Genomic DNA, 22,594 nt, shown 5'->3' with positions numbered 1-22,594 from the left:
GTGCCAGAATACTATTTTGGAAACTACACCCCTCAAGGAACATACAGTGAGCCTTAACACCCCACAGGTGTTTGATGTTTAACGACTTTGTGAGAGTTGGATGTGTAAATGAAGAGACATTTTTTCACTAAAATGCTGTTTTTTTTCCCCCCAAATTTTCAATTTTTACAAGGGGGTAATAGGAGAAAATGACCCCTAAAATTTGTAACCCCATTTGGGGTATGAAAATACCCAATGTGTGGACGTCAAGTGCTCTGCTGGCGCACTACAATGCTCAGAAGAGGAGGAGCGCCATTGAGCTTTTTGAAAGAGAATTTGTTTGGAATGGAAGTTGGGGGCCATGTGCGTTTACATAGCCCCCGTGGTGCCAGAACAGTGGACCCCCCCCCCCCCCCCACATGTGACCCCACTTTGGAAACTATACCCCTCAAAAAATTTAATAAGGGGCGCAATGAGTATTTACACCCCATTGACAGATCTTTGGAACAGTGGGCTGTGCTAATGAAAAATTTAATTTCCCAAAAATCTGTCAGACACCTGGGGTCACATGTCGGTATTTATTTTTTTGCGTTTATGTCAGAACCGCTGTTAAATCAGCCACCCCTGTGCAAATCACCAATTTAGGCCTCAAATGTACATAGTGCACTCTCACTCCTAAGCCTTGTTGTGCGTCCACATATGGGGTATTTCTGTACTCGGGAGAAATTGCATTACAAATTTTTTTTTTTTTTTTTTTTTTTTTGCTTTTACCGCTTGTGAAAATAAAGTATGTGGCAACACCAGTATGTTAGTGTACAAAATGTAATTTTTTTTTACACTAACAGGCTGGTGAACCCCCCAACTTTTCCTTTTTATAAGGGGTAAAAGGAGAAAAGCCCCCCCAAAATTTGTAGTGCAATTTCTCCCGAGTACAGAAATACCCCATATGTGGCCCTAAACGGTTTCCTTGAAATACGACAGGGTTCCGAAGTGAGAGAGCACCATGCGCATTTGGGGACTACATAGGGATTGCATAGAGGTGGACATAGGGGTATTCTACGCCAGTGATTCCCAAACAGGATGCCTCCAGCTGTTGCTAAACTCCCAGCATGCCTGGGCAGTAAGTGGCTGTCCGGAAATGCTGGGAGTTGTTGTTTTGCAACAGCTGGAGGCTCCGTTTTGGAAACACTGCCGTATGATACGTTTTTTATTTGGGGGGGACAGTGTAAGGGGGTGTATATGTAGTGTTTTACCCTTTATTATGTGGTAGTGTACTGTTTTTAGGGTACATTCGCACTGGCGGGCGTTTACGGTGAGTTTCCTGCTAGGAGTTTGGGCGGCAGTGAAAAATTTGCCGCAGCCCAAACTTGAAGCAGAAAACTGTAAACCCGCCCGTGGGAATGTATCCTGTACATTCACGTGTGGGGGGGGTCAAACCTCCAGCTGTTTCAAAACTAAAACTCCCAGCATGTACTGACAGACCATGCATGCTTAGAGTTGCACTTTTGTAACAGCTGGAGGCACACTGGCTGGAAAACCTTCAGTTACCTAACTCAGTATTTTCCAACCGGTGTGCCTCCAGCTGTTGCAAAACTTCAACTCCCAGCATGTACTGATCGAAGGGCATGCTGGGAGATGTAGATATGCAACACCTGGAGGTATGCAACTACAACTCCCAGCATGCTGAGACAGCTGTTTGCTGTTTGGGCATGCTGGGATTTGCAGTTTTGCAACATCTGGAGGGCTACAGTTTAGAGACCACTGCACAGTGATATCCATAGTGTGGCCCTCCAGATGTTGCAAAACTACAAATCCCAGCATGCAAAAACAGCTGTCTGGGCATTCTGGGAGTTGTAGTTTTGCAATATCTGGAGGGCTACAGTTTAGAGACCACTGTATAGTGGTCTCAGACTGTAGCCCTCCAGATGTTGCTAGGCAACTCACCGGCATCCGTAGGGTCCAGGGAGTCACATAGCCGTCCTCTTCTTCCGCCGATCGTCGCTTACTGCCGTCACCGATTGGTGAGTGGACTTCGCCCCCGGTCCTCTGTTGGTTTCCCCGTCCTGCCCCGCCGACATGGTGACCCCCACTGGGCATTTGCGCGGGGTGCCTGCTGATCAATATCAGCAGTCACCCCGGTCCGGCCCCCGTGCGGCAGGGACCGAAATTCCCATGGGCGTACAGGTCCTTAAGTACCAGGGACTGAAGGCGTACCAGTACGCCATGGGACCCTATGTGGTTAAACACTCAATATATACATTCTTTTGTAATTCTATTAAAAAGCCTATTTTAAAATGCTTCCTACAAACCCCCAACAGCAAAAATGCTGTGTATGCAGACTTTTCAGAAATTTGCTTTAAAAAAATGGTTTATTTAGCATCACTGGGAAGATTATATTTGTCTCCCCGTAATTGCCTAGAACGGTGTTGCCTATAGATTACATTTAGCAAACAAGTTTTTTCTTTTCTTTTTCTATTTAATAGGAAATACCAGGCAATAAAATCAGATGATGAGCGAGATCGATATAAAGCGGTGTTTAATGATCAGCATTCTGAGTATAAAGAGCTGTCGGCTGAGGTACAGGCAGTACTGAAAAAATTCAGTGAACTGGATGCACTGATGAGAAAATTGCCCAAGAACCCAGAAAACAACTATGTGAGTATAAATCTAACACATTACATATGTGTCTATGTGCTCTTCACTCTGTTCCTCTGCAGGAGACAGGCTCGTACCCTGCAGCTTATCAGGGAGTGAAGCGCTAAGCCGCAAACCCTGATCCTGACTGATCTGTGTGACGTGTCACTGGGACACTGTATGAGGGGACACCATGCACTAGAATTCTTGTGCAGTTTACATCATCTAATAGTTTTCCTAAACATAGACTAAACAGTCTAAAAACACAACAGATTTATGATGCTGGATAGTTTGCTGGACTGCTCTGTTCTTATAATCCATGGCTGCAGGGCCAGGAGTAGCCATTGGGCAAATGTCCAGTTGTCCGGCTGTACCCAGGGCAGTCCACCTTCCCTGAACACTCAGGAGCTGTGGACTACGGCCGGTGGTCACTGCTTCAAGAGCCACGGTCGCTGCCATGCCCAAGCAAGAGTTGTCCCACAAACATATAAAGGAGGACACATGTTCTCTTCTAGGTAAAGTTGCTTTCCTCTCTGAACAATAGGGGGGGGGGACTTCAAGACCTGTGCTGAGGAAAAGTTAACCAGTTGCCCATAGCAACCAATTAGATGGCTTTTTATTTTCCAGAGGCCTTTTCAAAAATGAAAGAAGCAATCTGGTTGCTATGGGCAACTGGTTGACTTTTCCATTGTACAAGTTTTGATGAATCTCCTCTGACTCTACTGTTGCCAGGCAACAGAGCACACACTTTCCCCCAATCCCTCTTGCTTGTGCAGTGAAGACAAAGTGCCATTACCTTCAGGAGACTACAGTTGGACTGATCATGTTTGTTGCCCCTGGTTACGACCCACTGAGATGGGTCAGTTGTCTTTTGTTGCCCCTGGTTACGACCCACTGAGATGGGTCAGTTGTCAAAACAAACGAGGCACATGGGCATAAGTCACCTTCTATCTCTTAAACAGAACATTTTCAGCAATGCTTGTACATTTTAATTGTTTCATTTCACATAATCCATCAGTTTAGTCCTATTTTTCTTCATGGGACAACTCTTTTAAAGGGCCAGTGTGCATATCTTAAAGCTGTCACCAAGCCAACCACCTTTTGTGCTAATATTATTATTATTATTATTATTATTATTATTATTATTATTATTATTAAAAATAATAATAAATAAATAAATAATTTTTAACTGGACTACCTCTTTAACTCTGCAACAAAGACCTATTTGGATGCTTCACTTACCAGTTGTGTGTCAATCTGCTTCTCAGGGTTTCTACTTAGAGGAAGAATCATTACTACACAGACTCAATCTTGCGCTACATGTACTTATCCTTTTATAGCAGTGTTTCTTAACCACTGTGCCTTTAGCTGTTGCAAAACTACAACTCTCAGCATACCCAGACAGCCAAATGCTGTTTGGGCATGCTGGGAGTTGTACTTTTACAACAGCTGGAGGCACCCTGGTTGGGAAACACTGCTTTACATGGATCTACAACAAAGATGCAGGTCCCCCTTGGATGCTGCTCTTGGCTGTGGCTCTGCTCCTCTGTGATGAAGAATGAGCAGGAGCAGTCGTCCACAGCTATTAATGCTCAGTGCTGTCCTCTGCTGGACAATCATTATGACATCACAGACATCACTATTACCTCCTGGGAGTTCTATTTGGGTGGTGCTGTTCTCTGATTGGCTGAAATCCAAAAAGCTGTTACCTGAGGGATTTTTCTGAGGTTCATCACAATGGCGGTATTCTCTGATTGATGGGAATTCAAGTGAACTTCATCCGTCAGCTTTGTTATTACTGTGGGGATGTTATACAGTATTTGTTTCTCCCAAACAGACACTCAGTATAATCAGACGTGACTACATACAGAAATGTAATGGAGGACAAATGTGCTGTTATTAAGTAAAGTAACCTGCACCCCTGTACTAACCAAAAGTATACAATTTCCCAAAAGAATCAGTCACTAGAGAGTAAAAAATATTTAGTACTTTATTGTAAATCCATAAGAAATAAAGCCATATACACCTAAACATCTACTGGCAATGTAGACAAAAGAAAAAGTGAATGGGGCCTAAGGTTGCATTCAGACAGGATCTGCTGCAGATTTGATGTTTTGTTAAATCAATTAGTTTAAATTGAAATTTCCAACCTATTCTGTTTGTGTAAATATACCCTAAGGGAATTTCATGTGGGTTTTCCACAGTGTATTAGCTGCAGAAAATCCTGACCATGTACATCTAATTTATATCCCTCTATCACCTATAATTATTATAAATTCCCTCTTTTCATTAGCTTACAGTGTTAGAAATCCTCTCAGGGGAAGGGGGTGTCCCTCCCTTGTGATGGTGGAAGGTGATTGGTGTGTCTGCTCATACAGCCTTGTCCATGACTCATCTCTTGTCTATACAGGACTGGTTAGTGTCCCAGTAGGTATGGGGACCCCTAGTGGTGGGATTAACAGGAGCTGTTTTCTTTATTAAATATTAAAACAACCATATTTCAGAAGGTGTCCTATATTTAAAAAATTTATAATCGGTAACTACATATAAAACGTTTTTGGATCTGACAGTGCCCATTTAATGGGTCAGCAGAATATCCGCAAATCTCCCACTATTGCAGTTTTTCTGCTGACCCATTGAAGTTATGGTAACAATCAATTGCAGATTTTCTGCAGCAAATACACTGTGGAAAATCCACAGGAAATTCCCAGTGTAAAAAGAGCCTTATGGTATGTTCACACCTGCTTATTATGATGCAGATTTTCTGCTGCTAATTTTCCTACCCATTTACTTAAAAAAAAAAAAAAAAAAAAAAAAAAAAAAAGTTTGCTGGCATGTACAATGGGTACAACTATAGCTGTAGCAGCTGTAAAGGAATGGCACAGGGGCGAACTCAGAATTCTTCTGCATGCTGCTTCCACTAGAATAATCAAAACTCCATGACTTCAGGAGAAAGGATATGAATGTTATGGTCACGTAAAATAGTTGTTCCATGTAGGTCTGTGCCTTGTCCAACTAGTTTCTGAAGAATACTGAGCAGAATGGCCAGAAGATAAGTGGCACAGCTCTTTCTTAGCATTGCAGACCCAATGGTCAGGCTCCCACTTTTTGGACATATTGATAGTAGACCCGTGAGATGTAATATTCTTATTTCTGCCAATTTTTAACATATAGAAATGAACAATTAAAAAGTTTCTAGGATCCCAGCTCCATCCCTGTCCTATTTATCCATTTTATTGTTGGGAATTCATAACTACACCTAGGTACTAATGTGTTGGTTCAAAAATAGTAAGCTGAGCCGCCTATATGTGATTCAGCGTGACTGATCATGGCAGGGGCTGGATATTTGTGGCATGAGGATCTCTGTATAGTCTAGAACACATTACTTTAATGATGGTCACGGTATCATGACCATGGCTCACCGCACAAAACAAGCTGGTGGTGACGCTGTTCTGTTACCACAATGTCTGCTACAAGTATAAGGATTGTTTGTATGGTAATTGCAGGTTCCCCACCACCTTGTGTGCCTCTGTGTGTAGGATTACACAGTTTTCTCCAAGAAAAAATACTTGTTTGATAGGAATGTTTTAAAAGCCGGGTTCAGTACCTATATGAATGTATGAGGATATTACCATTTGTGCAGCCTCCTAAAGTATTATCAGTACCCGCTCCTCAACACTTACTGCGCTCCCTTCAACACAAGAAAGTAGTTGCTCAATCGTTTACTGCAGCGGTGGCTCGCCTCAGCCAAAGAGCCATTGGGGCTCACACAATTGGACGTAGGAGGCCATGATGTCCCTTCATTCTACAAATTGCCTGCAGCAACCACTGTCTTGTCAGTAACAACTGGTTGTATATGTTCTACAATACAGAGAATCACCCCACTAGTCTTATAAATGTAGTGAGGTGATAATCCATACAGTGAAGGAGTTTAAAGGGGTACTCTGCCCCTAGACATCTTATCCCCTATTCAAAGGATAGGGGATAAGATGTCTGATCGCCGGGGTCTTTTGGGGACCCCCACGCTCTTCCTGCTGCACCCGGCGTTCCTTTAGAGTGTCGGGTGCAGCCCTGGAGGCTTGTGACCTCACGGTCATGCCCTGGTCGTGATGTCATGGCAACGCCCCCTGAATGCATGTCTACGGGACTTGCATTCAGGGGGCATGGCCATGACGTCACGAGCCTTCTCCCCGCATCACTAGTCATCCACCTCAGAGCGAAGTTCGCTTTGTGCACCGGATGTCTGGGGTGCCACAGCCAAGATCGTGGGGTTCCCAGCTGTGGGACCCCTGCCATCAGATATCTTATCCCCTATCCAAAGGATAAGATGCCTAGGGGCGGAGTACCCCTTTAAGCATGCATGGGATAGCCATAAGGCTATACGTCATATAAGATAGATAGGTATAAAGCTATCCTTCATATAAGGTAGGGACAAGGACTATTGATAGTATTTGGAATATTGGGAAGACTTGATGGGCCTAATGATTCTTATCTGCCGACACATTCTATGTTTCTATGTAATCACAATGGGAAAACTGAATTGATATTTTAGTTGGCTAAATTGAGAGTGGTGTTACCTCCATCTTATTGTCAAACCATTAAAACATTGTAATTGAAAAATGTGCACAAAAAATAACCACTGAAAAGTTGAATATTTTTAGGCAAATTCCATTTTGCCCCAAGAATTGTGACTTTTTAAAACTCTATGCCTTGCTCACAAAGTGGGCAGGGCTTAGTGTAAAGAGGACGAGCATGAACTCCCACTCGTGCTGAACTTACTGCAACTCACAGCAAATGGTGTATTTAAGTCACATGCTACCCTACAGCTAGGTCTGGGCCTTGTTGGGCTATTGGTAAACATGCCACTGCTTACATCTGCACAAGGGCATAAATTGTAGCTAAAACTTACACCAGATCAGAGTTGGCATAGATCTTTTAAAGGGGTACTCCCGTGGAAAACTTTTTTTTTTTTTTTAATCAACTGGTGCCAGAAAGTTATACAGATTTGTAAATTACTTCTATAAAAAAAAAATAATCCTTCCAGTACTTATTAGCTTCTGAATACTACAGAGGAAATGGTTTTCTTTTTGGAACACAGAGCTCTCTGCTGACATCTCTGTCCATTTTAGGAACTGTCCAGAGTAGGAGAAAATCCCCATAGCAAACATATGCTGCTCTGGACAGTTCCTAAAATGGACAAAGATGTCAGCAGAGAGCTCTGTGTTCCAAAAAGAAAACCATTTCCTCTGTAGTATTCAGAAGCTAAGTAGTACTGGAAGGATTAAGATTTTTTTAATAGAAGTAACTTACAAATCTGTTTAACTTTCTGGCACCAATTGATTTAAAGGGGTACTTCACCCCTAGACATCTTATCCCCTATCCAAAGGATACACAGAGCAATATCAGCCTATTTGGCCCACAATCACACTGTACAATAGGAAACGTGTCAAATGTAGCACTGTGGCGAAGCCTTTTTCATGTCTTGTTCATCTGTCTAATCTGCACTTTACACCACCTTTTAGTTGGCAAAACTTTTGCGCATGGCAGCACATGTAGGCCACACTTAATTGTTAAAGGGGTACTCCAGTGGAAAACATAATTTTTTTAATTTTTTTATTCAACTGGCTCCAAAAAGTACCGTGATACAGATTTGTAAATTACTTCTATTTAAAAATCTTAATCCTTCCTGTACTTATCAGCTGCTGTATACTACAGAGGAAGTTCTATTTCTTTTCTGTCTGACCACAGTGCTCTCTGCTGACTCCTCTGTCCATGTCAGGAACTGTTCCTGTGAAGCATACAACAGCTGATAAGTACTGAAAGGATTATGATTTTTAAATAGAAGTAATTTACAAATCTGTTTGACTTTCTGGCACCAGCTGATTTAAAAAAAACATTTCCACTGGAGTACCCTTTTAAGCAAGGTAAAAAAAAGTTGTGCAAGCCATTCATACCGATTTATTATGGTGCTGATTGCGCCAAATTGTAGACACGCACAGTTCTATTTATCGCCTGTTCCTGGCAGTTTGTCTTGCTTGAGGGTAGTTTTGGTGTAATCACTATGTAGTCAGATGAACTATACAGGGAGTATGATGACATAACATGCGGTGCTTCAGAACTGGATGACTCCTTTAAAGCAGCAGGTAAGAGGCCTCTCCCACACCGAGCAGCTGCATAATTGCTGTTTCCATTAATGACAAAGTCCAGAGCTCCACCTATTTCTGTGTACTTTTCGGGTTTTAGTCAAAATATATGTGGTACGTGTCTTCCCATCATCTAGGAAGTCTATGAACATGTACTAATGAACATCTAGAAATTCTAGCTGGATGAGACCCCTTAAAGGGGTTCTCCAGTGCTTACACATCTTTTCCCCTATTCAAAGGATAGGGGATAAGATGCCTGATCGCGGGTGTCCCGCCGCTGGGGACCCCTGGGGTCATGCACGCGGCATCCCGTTTGTAATCGGTCCCCGGAGCGTGTTCGCCCCCTCCAGTAGGCTTGCAATGAGGGCCGGAGGTGTGACATCACACACCGCCGGCCCGGTGGTCGCCTGTAATCAGTCCCGGAGCGAACACTCTCTCCGGGGACTGATTACAAACGGGGTGCCGTGTGCATGATTCCGGGGGTCCCCAGCGGCCATAAGCTGGTTGAAGATGCCAGGGTGAGTATAAGAAGATGGAGTCTGTTGGTGAGTATGTATAACAGCCTCCCTCTTCTGTACACCGCTAGGTTTTCTCTCCTGGCTGTCTGGGGCTCCCTTCTCCTTCCAGTGCCAGCTCCTCAGACACCATTACACGTGGCTGTGCTGGGACAGACCCCTCTGTCATGCTACCAGCGGCGCTATGCCTGCAGCAATCCCCCCCCCCCTCCTTTTTTTTTTTTCTACAATGAGGTAAATCCTCATGTTTATTGGGGGATTTAATCGAGGGATATCCCTGTCATTTTGTATGGGGCTCTCGGGTGTGGGGGTTCTGTGGTCTGTGCAGCAGCTCATTATCTTACCGCACAGCAGTACATTAGTTCTATAGACAGCCGGCTCTGCGCTTCTGCCAGCTGGCCGTATAGCTGCCGCAGCACTTTCTTCCCCGCACTTTCTTCGGCACCATTATGTGCCTCACACAAATTTTTTTTTTTCCCCCTCCACCCCTCTTCCTCACCTTGTCCACCAGGGAGATGGGAGGCCGGGCGGCCGGAGTGCGGGGCCCACCTGTTGGCTGCGGAATCTCCCTGCGGCTCCCTGTTCTGCGGTGACTGTGCGCGCTGTGGGGGTCGCGGCGCTCCGCTGTCATATCTCTCAGCTCAGGTTCTTATCCCCCCTCTTGTGGCCATTCAGTACATTGCAGCCTCTGCTTCCTGGTCCTTTGTGTGCTCCCCCTTGTGGCGGCAGTCAGCCAATACAGCACTTTGTTGTAATGACTGTTTTTTACCTGTTTTGATTGTGCTGGGTTTCCTGTCGGGGGCCATATATTAAATGTTATTTTTGGAGGCCACTTTACCATTTGCTTCCGCCACCCTGTTGGATGACTTGAAAAGGCAACGGTCACTTTGCCAGCTCAGGTATTTGTGCGTCGCGTTTCTGCCATGCCATATATGCCCACAGCCGCATTCCAGCCCTTCCCTCGGGGCGAGACACCGGTGGGATGCCCCTGCAGATGCATCTGCATCCCTGACCTTTAGCTATGGGCCTTCCGAGGTGTCTCGTTCCCTTGTCTCTGTAAATTTCCTCCCACAAGTCTTTGCAGGTCTTCCGCCTCTGTGGCTAGTGTGCTGGACCCCCACTTCTAGTGCAAGGTTTTCAAGCACATGTCCCTACGTGGACATGGACTGGACCCAATACCACAGACAATGGTTTCCTCCGCAGCCAGTCACTCATCACTGGGCTGTCGCATCCATGACTGGATTTCCATCTCCCCACTGCCAACGAGTGGCGTCCGAAGGAGTGACCCGGCATGTACAATGGATCTTGTGCAGGGCGACGGGGATACAATCCACGACTCCTTAGCCTCCCCGATCTCCCAGGATGGCAGGGATACTATCCATGGCTCCTACGCTTTCCTGCCCTTCCATATCAGACAAAGGGGCACAGTGTTTTTTTCATCTGGGCTGTTGTTCCCTTATTGCCACTGGCCAGTGCATGGGGGTGTACTCTATCGATGAGCCAGACTGTTGTCTGACAGATTTCCGCTGCTGCCTGTCTCCCATCAGGGGCTGCCGTGTGATTGGCTGGAGTTCCTGTTCCCCTCTTATAGTATGGGAGTCCAGAAGAGTGTCCCTATAGGTATAAAGGATGACCCTGTGCCAGTAAGCCAGACAGTGGTCTTCTTTGTCGTCTACACTTCTGGGTCGCCCTTCTGGCGTTACGGTACTAGACTGCTAGGGCGCGGTGTCTGAGGAAGTGACCATGCGTGTCCTGTTGACCCTTTTCAAGGCAACAGGAAGTACTCCAGAGTTCCTCTGCCTCCCCTGATCTCCCAGGGTGACAGGGATTCTATCCTCTGGATGCCACATGCATGGCTGTGGTTTCCCGTACCTCTCTTCTGATGGGAGGACTCTGGACGAGGGTCCCTGCAAGTACACAGGAATGATGCCAGTCAGCCAGACATTCATCTGCATGGTCTCCTACACCACCAGGTCACCCATCGGATCGGCCGCACTCCAGTACCCCACTTTCTTTGGGAGGGTTCAGGAGTGATCCTGTGCATTCAGGAATTCTATACCGGTCAGCCAGACGGTTGTCTGCATGATTTACTGCTATGTCGGGTCAACTACCATACACTTCCTACTCCGTTGTCGGAAGTTCTGGTAACCCACTGCGTAGATGTAGTTCCGAGTGAGTCAACTTATGTTGCTCCATGGGTCTAATACAATGCACCATGTACTGGTTCGCAGGGTTCCCTGCTTTACCAGGTCCCTCTCTTCATGCCTGCCGCTCTCACGGCTGCTGGTAACCCACTTTCAATGTGTGGTTCTAAATGTGGGACCCGGTGTGGCCATGGTCCCTATGCTATATAGCCACACTGTCTGCATGGTTCTAATTCGCCAGGTCACCTTCCCCTTCCTGTCGCTTCCGTGGCTGCATCCCGATGACTCACTTTCCATGTGAATGTTTCACAAAGTGTGTCTTTGTGGGTTCATTGGACCAGTTATCCCAATCAGACTGTCTGTATGTTCATCTCAGCTGCAACAACAGTCCTGGTGTGTGGCACCATTTGGAGAAGAGGTGTGGGTGTTTCCTTCAGGTTCCATGGCTTTTCACAGCAACAGTAGCACCATGCAGACACCTTATATACACACCTGATAGAGGTGGGTGGGGTGCAAGGCCAACATGGAGGTAGCCACTCCCCCGTATGTGCAATACAGACAAAGAATATTGTTGGTATCAACTAAAGTGCTGGCTGATTTATTCTTTGTCTGTATTGCACATACGGGGGAGTGGCTACCTCCATGTTGGCCTTGCACCCCACCCACCTCTATCAGGTGTGTATATAAGGTGTCTTGGATGTTCCAGACCCAGCCATGCTTACTGAACTGTTCACACAGAGGCATATTCACAGTGTAGGGTCCATCCCAATGAGGCCACCTTATCGCGGTGGGACGGTCCAAGCTATTTAACCGCCGGCGGAGACAAATTTGCGAGCTAAGTGCCTCGCTATTTAATAGTTTCACGTTTGAATCGATTACACCATAGCTGTATAGTTCTCCGTGTTTTAACTGCATACTCATGTTTCACCTATATCTTTGTGCTGGCAGTGTGCTGCTGCATTCTTCTGTTGCTGTGTGTGTGTGTGTGTGTGTATATATATGGACAGGACAGGACAGTGACTGACTTTGGCTTCACCTACTGCTTTGTTACTAAACTGATTACCTCACTTCCAGTGGGCGGGTATATCCTGCCAGGGTGGAGCAGACTTTTTTTCCCCTAGTGGCAAGAGCATATACCAATCAGTATAGGTGTCCCCCAATGAAGGCTATGAGAGAGAGTACATAAAATCTGCTTATGTTATATAGAATTTTTTTTGTTTATTTTTCCTTTAGAAATATGTTGTCTGTACATGAAGCCTTTACTGACTAGATTTCCAATACCTTTTTAAACGATATTACCTTCACCACATTTATGGCATATCCACATTATATACAATAAATGTCTAATAGATGCAGTGTCCCACCTCTGTGAACCAGACCTACGGTCTGCTAGCAGCATTTAAAGATTTAAACAACAAAAAAAACGTGGTCTCAAATGGCAGGAGGTGCTCAACCCCAAATGCAGTTGTGCATATATACTGGGGGAGCAGATCCTGCCCTTGTAGTCCATTGCTAGGGGTGATCCCCCATCATAAAAATGCATACAATGGGGGATGCCTGCAACAGACTACAAGTGCCACAAAGGCATCCTACACCAGATAAATCGTGTGGATGTGTAACAATTAGAATAATACAATACAGGAATTTAGGTGCACTCAGTGGCCTATTTTGCACATTATGTGTAAGGCTGTAATGGGAGTTATGTAAGTACCACAGCACCAGAAGTTGCACTGTTTACACAACTCGTATTGGTGGTATGCAACTCAGAGGTAGGAAACGCATCTCAGACATTTGTCACATCCTGTGGCTATGCCATAAATGTTGAGATACCCCATTTTATGGTGTACCTGTCATTAACAAGCTTTTTATATAATGTAGAAAACAACATATGTATGTTTGTAATATGCATTGGTTAAAATATGTGTATATTTTTGTCCCTACAGCTGTCTGTGTGCCTCTGTCACAAGACCAAATACAGGAAGTACGAATGGACAAGCAGGGCTCTGCGCACCTGAGGACAAGCGGGGATCTGTTCACTGAGGACAAGCAGGGCTCTGCACAGGCTTCTGGCTCGTCAATCAGCCTGATGTGTGAGCTGGGGGATGTCTCAGAGCCTCACTGCACAGAGCCTTGCTTGACCATTCATACTTCCTTTGTTTGGTCTTGTCACAGAGCCACACACAGCTGTAGGGACAAAAATATACACCAAGCCCTGCTTATCGTCAGTGTACAGAGCCCTGCCTGTCCTGCCCACACTTCCTGTATTTGGTCTCCTTACAGAGACTCGCAGGCAATAGCTGCAGGGACAGGTTTTTTTCACCCAAAAATATTTTAAAAAGTTAATTAATGTATATTACGAATATACAAATAATGGTATTATCTACATTATATATAGTTTGTTATTGACAGCTACACTTTTAAATACTCACTGTTATAGCTGGCATACGGTCTATGTCAAATGCTCACAAGGGGATGTTTTGACCAGTTCTTTTACATACCAGCTAATATATTATCATATAGTGTGTGTCTTTGTATTCCGTTGCACAAAGCAGACCAGGCATGGAGCTACATATAGGTATAAGGAGTAGTATTCTAAAATATAATTGTTTTCATTACTATTTCAGGAATATGAACGGATCTCAAAGGTTTTGCAAGAATATCAGAAGAAAAAGAATGTGAGTATATTTAGTGAATATAGAATAAAAGTGTCTTTACACGGTGTGGCTCCAAGGTGGTATTATGTGATGAAGAAAGGTGCCACAATACTTGTCCATCAATATATGGCCATTATAGTCAGGATTTAGGGGTAGATTTATCATTGTGTGGCTGTGAATAAGCATTTTGTGGGGTGTGTGTGGTTTTTTTTTTTTTTTGTCTGTCAAATTGGCCCTATTTATTTATTATTATTTCTATTTTTATTAATTATTATTATTTTTATAATAATTTTTATTATTATTATTTAAAAAAAAATTATTTTTTTTTCATCCTATTTTTTTATTTATATTTTTTTAATTGAAACTATAAACTACAGCAAACCATGTCAAAGGAAAGTATGTCTACTGCTGATGGAACTTCCATGGCTAGTATTTTTCAGGACAATGTAGTTGGAGGGTGAAAATGTCGTATTCACAGGGAAAAAAAGAGAATTTTCTGACAAAAATAGAAATGTTAATAGTTCAGGTAGGGTTACTTCAAGTTTGCTAATTATTACATATTATTACAGTGTAGATTGTACTGCATTGTTACTGCTTGTCTGTGTTATACATCACCAGTATGTCAAGCACGGCATGCCAATGTATACTTTGATGATCCCAATTTGTCTGGGAAGGTAAAAAGAATTGTCTCCGGAAAAGTGGTATAGTTGTACTATATATATATTTTCCCATGGCCAACAATATTATCCTAATAATTTTTGATTATTCAAATGTTTTGAACAGTTATCAAATTACTTAACATTAATACCATTTCACAAATTAGGATTCCTATAATTTTATTTAGACTATTCCACAAATACTCTAATATTAGTTCGACCTGGTATGAGTTTGTGTTATTTTTTTTATTTTTTTGTGAGAGGTTTACACCCTTTTTTTTGCACCTTTTTATTAAAGACGCGCATAGTAAATATCTTCCACCGCAATGTCTGAAAGGAATCACTGGATTTCTAAGACAAAAAATTTGTGAAAACTAAAAAAAAGGGGGCAAAATTATTGCGCAAAAAAAAAAAAAAGACACAAACATTTTGCGCCGAATTACAGCCACAAAACAGCCAGGAATCCAATGATAAATCTCCTCCTCAGTGTTGCCAGGATTTACTCGGTTTTTAACCCAGAAATCCTGCTTCAGATTATATAAACCTATGTATATCGCAGACATCAGCTTCTATCCTACAATCTTATGTTCTTCTTAGTATAAGTCATCTGACAGGTTCACTTAAAGGGGTTATCCAGGAATAGAATACTTTCTATTAGCTTCTATTAGCTACTTTCTTTCAAAAACTGCTCCCATCTGTCTCCAGGCTGGGCGTGGTTCTGCAGCTCAGTTCCATTGAAGTGAATGGAACAAAGTTTTAAAACCACACCCAACCTGGAGACAGATGGGGAGCTGTTTTGGAAAGAAATTAGCTCTGTTTTTCTATTCCTGGAAAACCCCTTTTTAGAGGAGGTATTCCTCTGGGAAACATTTTTATTTTATTTTATTAAATCATCTGGTGCCAGAAAGTTAAAAAACTTTGTAAATTACTTCTATTAAAAAATCTTAACCCTTCCAGTACTTATCAGCTTCTATATGTTCCACAGGAAGTTGTTTTCTTTTTGAATTTCCTTCCTGTCTGACCACAGTGCTTTCTGCTTATACCTCTGTCCATTTTAGGAACTGTCCAGAGCAGGATAGGTTTGCTATAGGGATTTGCTCCTACTCTGGCCAGTTCCTAAAATGGACAGAGACATAAGCAGAGAGCACTGTGGTCAGACAGAAGGGAAATAGAAATAATAAAAGTAAAAAAACTTCCTCTGGGACATACAGCAGCTAAGTACTGGAAGGGTTAAGATTTTCAAATAGAAGGAATTTACAAAGCTGTTTAACTTTCTGGCACCAGTTGATTAAAGAAAAAGAAATCCCCCAGAGTACCCCTTTAAATAGTACAGAATATAATCATTAATGGATGAATAATGCAGATGGTTATATCTATATCTTTAGAAGAAGTCACAGCAGAACACAACAACTTGAAAATGAACTCCAGAAATGTAGTGTAGGGTCAGATAAAATCTAGTACATTCTACAGACTTCTACAGTCTTTGAATTCTGTTTCTTATAATATTCTATGGACATTTATTAAACTGTCCCATCTTGTTTCTCAGCACAAAATGAACTTTATCCATCCAGCTTGTTTTATTGTTGGTTGTTTCAACCTGGCCACAGTACAACATGTGGATTATTGTGTCCTAACAGACCCGGCTGAATGTTCTTTCCTAAGGGTTTAGGTGAAATCCAGGCTAATTACCTCTCTTCCTCCTAATAGGATCCTACGTTTTTGGAGAAGAAGGAACGCTGCGAGTACTTGAAAAACAAGCTCTCTCACATCAAGCAGAGAATTCAGGAGTATGACAAGGTCATGACCTGGAACGATGGATATAACTAGTTCTCTGGAAGTTTTTTTTTTTTTTTTTTTTTTCCTTTTTAGTAGCATAATGTCACTTATTTTTTAGATTCAGTTAACATCTATGTCATTGGCTTGCATTTATAAAGAAAACCATGATGCAGTGCTGGATCTGACATACAACTAATGGGGTTAGTTGGATTCTGTAGGTCTGGCAGAAAGATAAGAGATGAATGCAACACTATTCTTCATGTTTAATTTGATGTAAGTTGTTTATAAAGGCTCCGAATTGAAGCCTTAGTCTCAAAAACCTTTTAAATATTGCAGAATATTTTAGATATGTGTTTTATTGTAAACAGCTTCTGGGAAGGAACCGGCACTGTGATAGGGACTCTAGGTCCACGTGGGTGCTCAGCTCCTAGGGATGCGACTCAATATCCCACAACTTGAAGATCCATAGAAGTCCAATTGAATTGTGATAAAGTGGATTTATTCACCCATCAAGTCAGAGGTGCTACGTTTCGGTCTACACAATGGGGGACATTTTATCAATGTTTGCTTATGTATTTCTTTTTTTAGTAATTTTTTTTCTTACAATTTTTTTGCTTATGTGCGACTTATTTATCAACTGGTTTCAGCCTGTTGATGAATTTCTTTCACGTAAGCAATTTTTCTTTTTTTGCTTTGGTAGTAGCTTTTTCTGCTCCATGTCTGAGTAAATTATGTAGGTTTTTTCATGCGATGCGACTTTTTTACGACTTTCGCACTTGATAAATCTCTGACCACTGCAAGTCAAAAATCACTTTCTGCTTTGGTAAGCAAGAATTTTTATTTTTTGCTTAGGACACTGAACAAGCAAAAAGTCGCAGAAAAAAGAGCGTAGGCGCAAGTGTGACAATTTTGCAACCATTTTAAGCAAAAAAAAACAACTACTTAATGCTTTGATAAATGTCCCCCAATGAGACTAGGCTTAAAAAAGGTCTCATTGTGTAGACCGAAACGTAGCACCTCTCTGAATTGATGGGTGAATAAATCCACTTTATCACAATTCAATTGGAGTGCCGCTTCTTCTATGGATCTGTTTTATTGTATATATTTTCTTGTGAAAATGTTAATATCAGTTATGTAAAAGGCTGCATGTCTGCTCATGAACAGGGAGTACTTACAGTGTGGACAATGCAGTAATAAAAAAATAAAAAAAAGTATTTTAGTTTCTCAATTATATAAGATTGAACAGCGAAATGCTGTAACCAACAACTGGAAAGACACTTATCATTTCATGTACATATTTCTATACTGTAATAATGGAGTGTTATTATTCTCCACAAATGGAACGTAAAGTAGGATTCTTCCATTCTAAAAATAAAATGTATATATTCTTTTATTTTATTGTGTTGCTGGTATTATATATATATTTTTTTTAATTCTCCAAAAAGGCTTCAAAAAGGCACCTTTAAGATGACACTAGACTAAATAGCGGACAAAAAAAAACACACATATGGTACTATATATACCCCTGGATTATAAGGCCAAATGTTTGTCAAGAGGATATTTGAGTTTTGTTTTTCTAGATCTTCTTTAGAGGATTTCCTTTAACCTGCTAAAATAATCAAATCAGCCAAAGAAATGAGCTGAAGAACACTTGCTTTTACATATAATGGTATATTCACACTAGAATTAGTAAATATAGACCTGATTCCTTTTAGAAAAGTAATCATTTACCAGGCTAGTAAAACCTCTAGCTAAGTGCATATTAAAAGGTTACCCCACACACACACACACACACACACACACACTTTTTAAATTCGATTTTCAGATCAAACACACTACCTTCAAAGTTTTTAAATTTATTATTTTTTTATTTAAATATATATATTTTTTTTTATAAATTCTGTGCTGGTAATTTTTAGATCTGTTTTTTTATTTTTTTCTATTCCTGGATAACCGTTTAAGGCTGGGTCCACACTACGTTTTGTCCCATACGGGAGCGCATACGGCAGGAGGGAGCTAAAACCTCGCGCTCCCGTATGTGACCGTATGCGCTCCCGTATGCCATTCACTTCAATGAGCCGACCGGAGTGAAACGTTCGCTCCGGTCGGCTCATTTTTGCGCCGTATGCGCTTTTACAACCGGACCTAAAACCGTGGTTGACCACGGTTTTAGGTCCGGTTGTAAAAGCGCATACGGCGCAAAAATGAGCCGACCGGAGCGAACGTTTCACTCCGGTCGGCTCATTGAAGTGAATGGCATACGGGAGCGCATACGGTCACATACGGGAGCGCGAGGTTTTAGCTCCCTCCTGCCGTATGCGCTCCCGTATGGGACAAAACGTAGTGTGGACCCAGCCTAACACAGTGTGCAGTAAGCTTCCTCTAGTGGAGACTACAGACTGGCAGAATAGCTTTTTTTTTTTTTTTTTAAACACTCCACCTTTTTGAAAGCGCTTTTAGCATAGCATATTACCCCTATGCAGTGGGCGTAACGCTGAATGGATGTGCTGCTATCAGTGGAAAGTGTCCTGACAGGTAGAAAGATGAGGAACCCATGGAGTAATGCAGAAAAGGCTAGAAGAAGGGACACTGTAGGCGCTGCTTGTAGGATTAATCCATGGACTTCAGCATCAAGTTTATTGACATACAGGAGTTTAATACAAAAAAAAAAAACAACTATGTTATGTGTTTAGGAGTGAATGTTTTGGGTGTGTTATACTTGTTGGCTGCTGTAGCGGCTCCTCTGCTTTCATGAAGCTTGGAAATGGGGTCCTGGCTCCCTATATTGTAGACCAGGGGTCCTCAAACTACGGCCCATGGGCCACATACGGAGCGCATTTACCCGGCCCGCCGGGTGTTTTTGCCTTAGGACATCCCTGTGTTCCGAAAGATGCTTTCGGAACACAAGGATGCCTCTGAAGTCCCTGCGGCCCGCGTTTACTTTAAAAACGCGGGGACCGCCGGGAGCAGGCGCACGCAGCAACGTCACTGACATCCCATGCGTGCGCCCATGGCAACCGAGCGCAGAGCAGAAGAGAAGAAGCAAGGACGCGCACGTTGGTAGTAGGTAAGTGTTTACCAGCAGCGCGTCCCTTCAGTGTTCTGACCACCGATCCTCCGGTCCAGCTATGGCCGGAGCGGTGGTCGGAACACTGAAATGGGGCAGTACACAGGCATACAGCCTCCAGCCATACTTTATGGCTGGAGGCTGTATGCCTGTGGGGAACATACTGCCAACATAATTTGGGGGACTATACTGCCAGCCTAATGTGGGGGAACATACAGCACCTAATGTGGGGGGACTATACTGCCAGCCTAATGTGGGGGAACTATACTGCCAGCCTAATGTGGGGGACTATACTGCCAGCCTAATGTGGGGGAACTATACTGCCAGCCTAATGTGGGGGAACTATACTGCCAGCCTAATGTGGGGGACTATACTGCCAGCCTAATGTGGGGGACTATATTGCGCCTAATGTGGGGGACTATATTGCGCCTAATGTGGGGGACTATATTGCGCCTAATGTGGGGGACTATATTGCGCCTAATGTGGGGGACTATATTGCACCTAATGTGGGGGACTATATTGCACCTAATGTGGGGGACTATATTGCACCTAATGTGGGGGAACTATACTGCACCTAATGTGGGGGGAAACTACAACCTAATGTGGGGGAACTATACTGCCAACCTAATGTGGGGGAATCTATACTGCCAACCTAATGTGGGGGGAACTGTGCTGTGTACTTAAAGTGGTACTCCACTAATAAGATATATAAGTGTTCATAGGAATTTATTCATGTTTTGTTATCTATAGTCCGGCCCTCCAACGGTCTGAGGGACAGTGAACTGGCCCCCCTTTCAAAAAGTTTGAGGACCCCTGTTGTAGACATATTTGGACTATAGCTTTGTTCTACAGTGTCATTTTCTCCTTTTGTATGTTCCTCCTGATATGTTCTATTGGCGTGGTGAGTGGCTATTGTGGCGGACTTTGCTTTTTGTTAAATTGTTTAATGCAAAAAATGTAATGCCTTTAACAATAAAAATAAAAAATATATAAATATATATATATTATATATAAAAATATATATATATATATATATATATATATATATATATATCCACAATAATGCATTTTGGTAGTGAAAATCTTCCACAGATTAAAGTAGCATTTCAATCTGAGGAAGGGAGACTTTCACTCCCAAAATGCATAATTGTGCTTTTTATTTTATATTATATTGTAAGCCTTTTTTGATCCTAAAATCCATGGATTAATCCTATGGACAACTTACAATGCTGCACCCCCCCCCCCCCCTTCTTGCCTTTTTCTATTTAGTAGAAGGGTCACTGAAAAATAGTCACAGACTTCCCTTTTGGGACTCCCAGCAATTAGCTGTAACTTGCGGTAAAAGTAAAAATTTTCTGAAGCACCCCTACAAGGGAAAGCTGTACACAGTGCCTATTCAAATCAATGGATTGTCTGTGTAATGCAGGATCGGCAAGTCCTTCAAAGTGAGAGACCCTCAGCAATTTGGCCAAAAGATGAGGATCCTGAACTGGAAATCATTTGCACCCCTACCGTCCAATTTCTTAGTACAACAATAGTTTCACAATTATTTTTCTGTTTCTGTCAATGTGCAAAGCAGGTTTCATAGTGTCGTGGAAATATTTTCTTGTTTGTCACATTGCCTTCATGGTGAGTGTAATGTTGTGCAGTGTGGTTTGTTGCTATTGGCTATTGGCACAGCTGCAGATGTGTTGGTGGTCAGTGACGTGCAGGCCTCAGTGCACAATGTTGTAACCATATTGTAACTTGTCTGTGTTCACTGTGGGAGTGCCTTTAAGACAGTGGCTGTAGGTGTGACACCTGATACTGTATATGTGGGAGTGGCTACTGTAACCCCTCCCTCTTTGTTGTGTACATAAATAAACTGAACACTGACCTCCCCAGGGATTCTTTGCTATACTGGAGAAGGAATCAGTTGCTGGATCACTGACTGTCTGTCTGTGTTTAATCAACTATTGCGAATTCGCTATCCTGGCAGACACCACTGAGCCCGAATTATTACAAGTCTAGATTTTCTACAACACATAGTACATATAGAAGTTCATCAGAGATAATGGGGAACTAATTTTATTTTATTTTTTTTAAAAAATTTTTTTTCTTTCTTTAATTGTATACTTGTGGCCAAAAAGGGCACGGCTTTCTTTTAGCAGCTGTGTGTTTTGACTTGCCTCTCTGCAGGCTTTTTTTTTTTTTTTTCTAGATCCTGACAGGAAAATCGGCTTCTTAACAGGATGTGGATAGTTGGCCACTGGTCAGCAAGCAGTTAGCTAGAGCAGTGTTTCCTAACCAGTGTGCCTCCAGCTGTTACAAAACTACAACTCCCAGAATGCCCGGACAGCCAACGGCTGGGAGTTGTAGTTTTGCAACAGCTGGAGGCACACTGGTTGGGAAACGCTGAGCTAGAGACCTTGTATTTGAACACAATTCTGCACCATTGACATAGGTATCAATCAGCTTTTGCTAGCAAAGAAAAGACAGGGTACCCGCACTCACCGCAGGGCTGCTGTGACTCGACTCGTCTGGCAAAGACGGATGACGGCTGCAAACCCCAACGTAAGAATTCAATTGAGCATTTATGAGCCAGGACAAGGGATGTTCTGATGTTTTTTTTAACGGTGACAACTAATATGAAATGTCTCCACACTACAGTGGACAGATTTTACAAAATACATTGAATACCTTGTGATTATAAAGTAGAGCTGCGGTGCACTGTTTCTGGAGTTTGGTCTGTAACATTAAAATTCTGTCAACCATAAAATAAATGGAAACCGTGTAATGCATGGATGAGCCAGAACTAGAGATGAGCGAACTTACAGTAAATTCGATTTGTCACGAACTTCTCGGCTCGGCAGTTGCTGACTTTTCCTGCATAAATTAGTTCAGTTTTCCGGTGCTCCGGTGGGCTGGAAAAGGTGGATACAGTCCAAGGAGACTCTTTCCTAGGAATGTATCCACCTTTTCCAGCCCACGGGAGCACCTGAAAGCTGAACTGATTTATGCAGGATAAGTCATCAACTGCCGAGCCG

At 42.7% G+C, this 22,594-nt stretch overlaps 2 protein-coding genes across 4 annotated transcripts in view; one reads left to right on the top strand and one right to left on the bottom strand.

The window, feature by feature from the left end:
• The window catches only part of LOC130273987 (baculoviral IAP repeat-containing protein 1-like), a 173,715-nt gene extending 163,875 nt beyond the window's left edge, over positions 1–9,840 (bottom strand). Inside the window, exon 1 of the mRNA XM_056521698.1 lies at positions 9,771–9,840. The gene's annotated coding sequence lies outside the window, so the exon portion shown is untranslated. The remainder of the gene's footprint in view (positions 1–9,770) is intronic.
• Positions 1–17,869, top strand: part of MARVELD2 (MARVEL domain containing 2) — a 42,331-nt gene extending 24,462 nt beyond the window's left edge. Inside the window, exons 5-8 of one of the 3 annotated variants that reach the window (XR_008847799.1) lie at positions 2,463–2,634; positions 14,040–14,090; positions 14,447–14,595; positions 16,433–16,541. Coding sequence is in view for 2 of the 3 variants with exons in the window: in XM_056539537.1 (XP_056395512.1) it covers positions 2,463–2,634; positions 14,040–14,090; positions 14,500–14,595; positions 16,433–16,552 (439 nt within the window). In the remaining variant the exon portion in view is untranslated. Of the gene's footprint in view, positions 1–2,462; positions 2,635–14,039; positions 14,091–14,446; positions 14,596–16,432 lie in introns of all 3 variants that reach the window. The other 2 variants (XM_056539537.1, XM_056539545.1) reach the window with 2 other exon arrangements.
• The last annotated feature ends 4,725 nt before the right edge of the window (positions 17,870–22,594 follow it).

Source organism: Hyla sarda, chromosome 1, assembly GCF_029499605.1.
Source record: "Hyla sarda isolate aHylSar1 chromosome 1, aHylSar1.hap1, whole genome shotgun sequence".
Classification (NCBI taxonomy): domain Eukaryota; kingdom Metazoa; phylum Chordata; class Amphibia; order Anura; family Hylidae; genus Hyla; species Hyla sarda.
The sequence above is the reverse complement of the archived record's forward strand: the minus strand, read 5'-3'. Positions and strand labels throughout refer to the sequence as shown.